General features: G+C 53.3%; 1 protein-coding gene across 1 annotated transcript in view; it reads left to right on the forward strand.

The window, feature by feature from the left end:
- Positions 1-232: 232 nt before the first annotated feature.
- Positions 233-430, forward strand: part of T265_06616 (hypothetical protein) — a gene marked incomplete at both ends in the record, with an annotated part of 7,185 nt that continues 6,987 nt past the window's right edge. Inside the window, one exon of the mRNA XM_009171929.1 lies at positions 233-426. Coding sequence (XP_009170193.1) covers positions 233-426 — 194 coding nt within the window. The remainder of the gene's footprint in view (positions 427-430) is intronic.

Here is a 430-nt window from a genome sequence, read left to right on the forward strand (position 1 = left end):
TGGACTGGCACCTTCCTCTGAATGATGAGAAGTGCGTTGGAGGAGACGTGGCGAATGCCTTTGTTATGCTTGGTGAAAAGGGACCAGTAAACATCGTGAGGATAGATGCCAAAAGGGATTTGGGCATCTGGAACTCCTCAAACTGTCCTACTCACTGCACCATGAGAAATCGGCCCGAAAGGCATTCGCCATTTTACGGATGATCCGACGCAGCTTCTCCCATATTACTCCCATGGACTTCCAGATACTCTATGGGGCCTACGTCGGACCGCTCCTGGAGTACGCCAACCAAGTTGCCTACACAGGACGTACAAAAGACGCCACCCTCATTGAGCGTGTCCAGCGGGCCGCCACGAGAATGGTTGCTGGCCTCAAATCCGTGGACTACGAAACGCGTCTCGCGATGCTTGATCTCTTTCCCCTGGAGTAC

Source organism: Opisthorchis viverrini (genome assembly GCF_000715545.1).
Source record: "Opisthorchis viverrini unplaced genomic scaffold opera_v5_140, whole genome shotgun sequence".
Lineage (NCBI taxonomy): Eukaryota > Metazoa > Platyhelminthes > Trematoda > Opisthorchiida > Opisthorchiidae > Opisthorchis > Opisthorchis viverrini.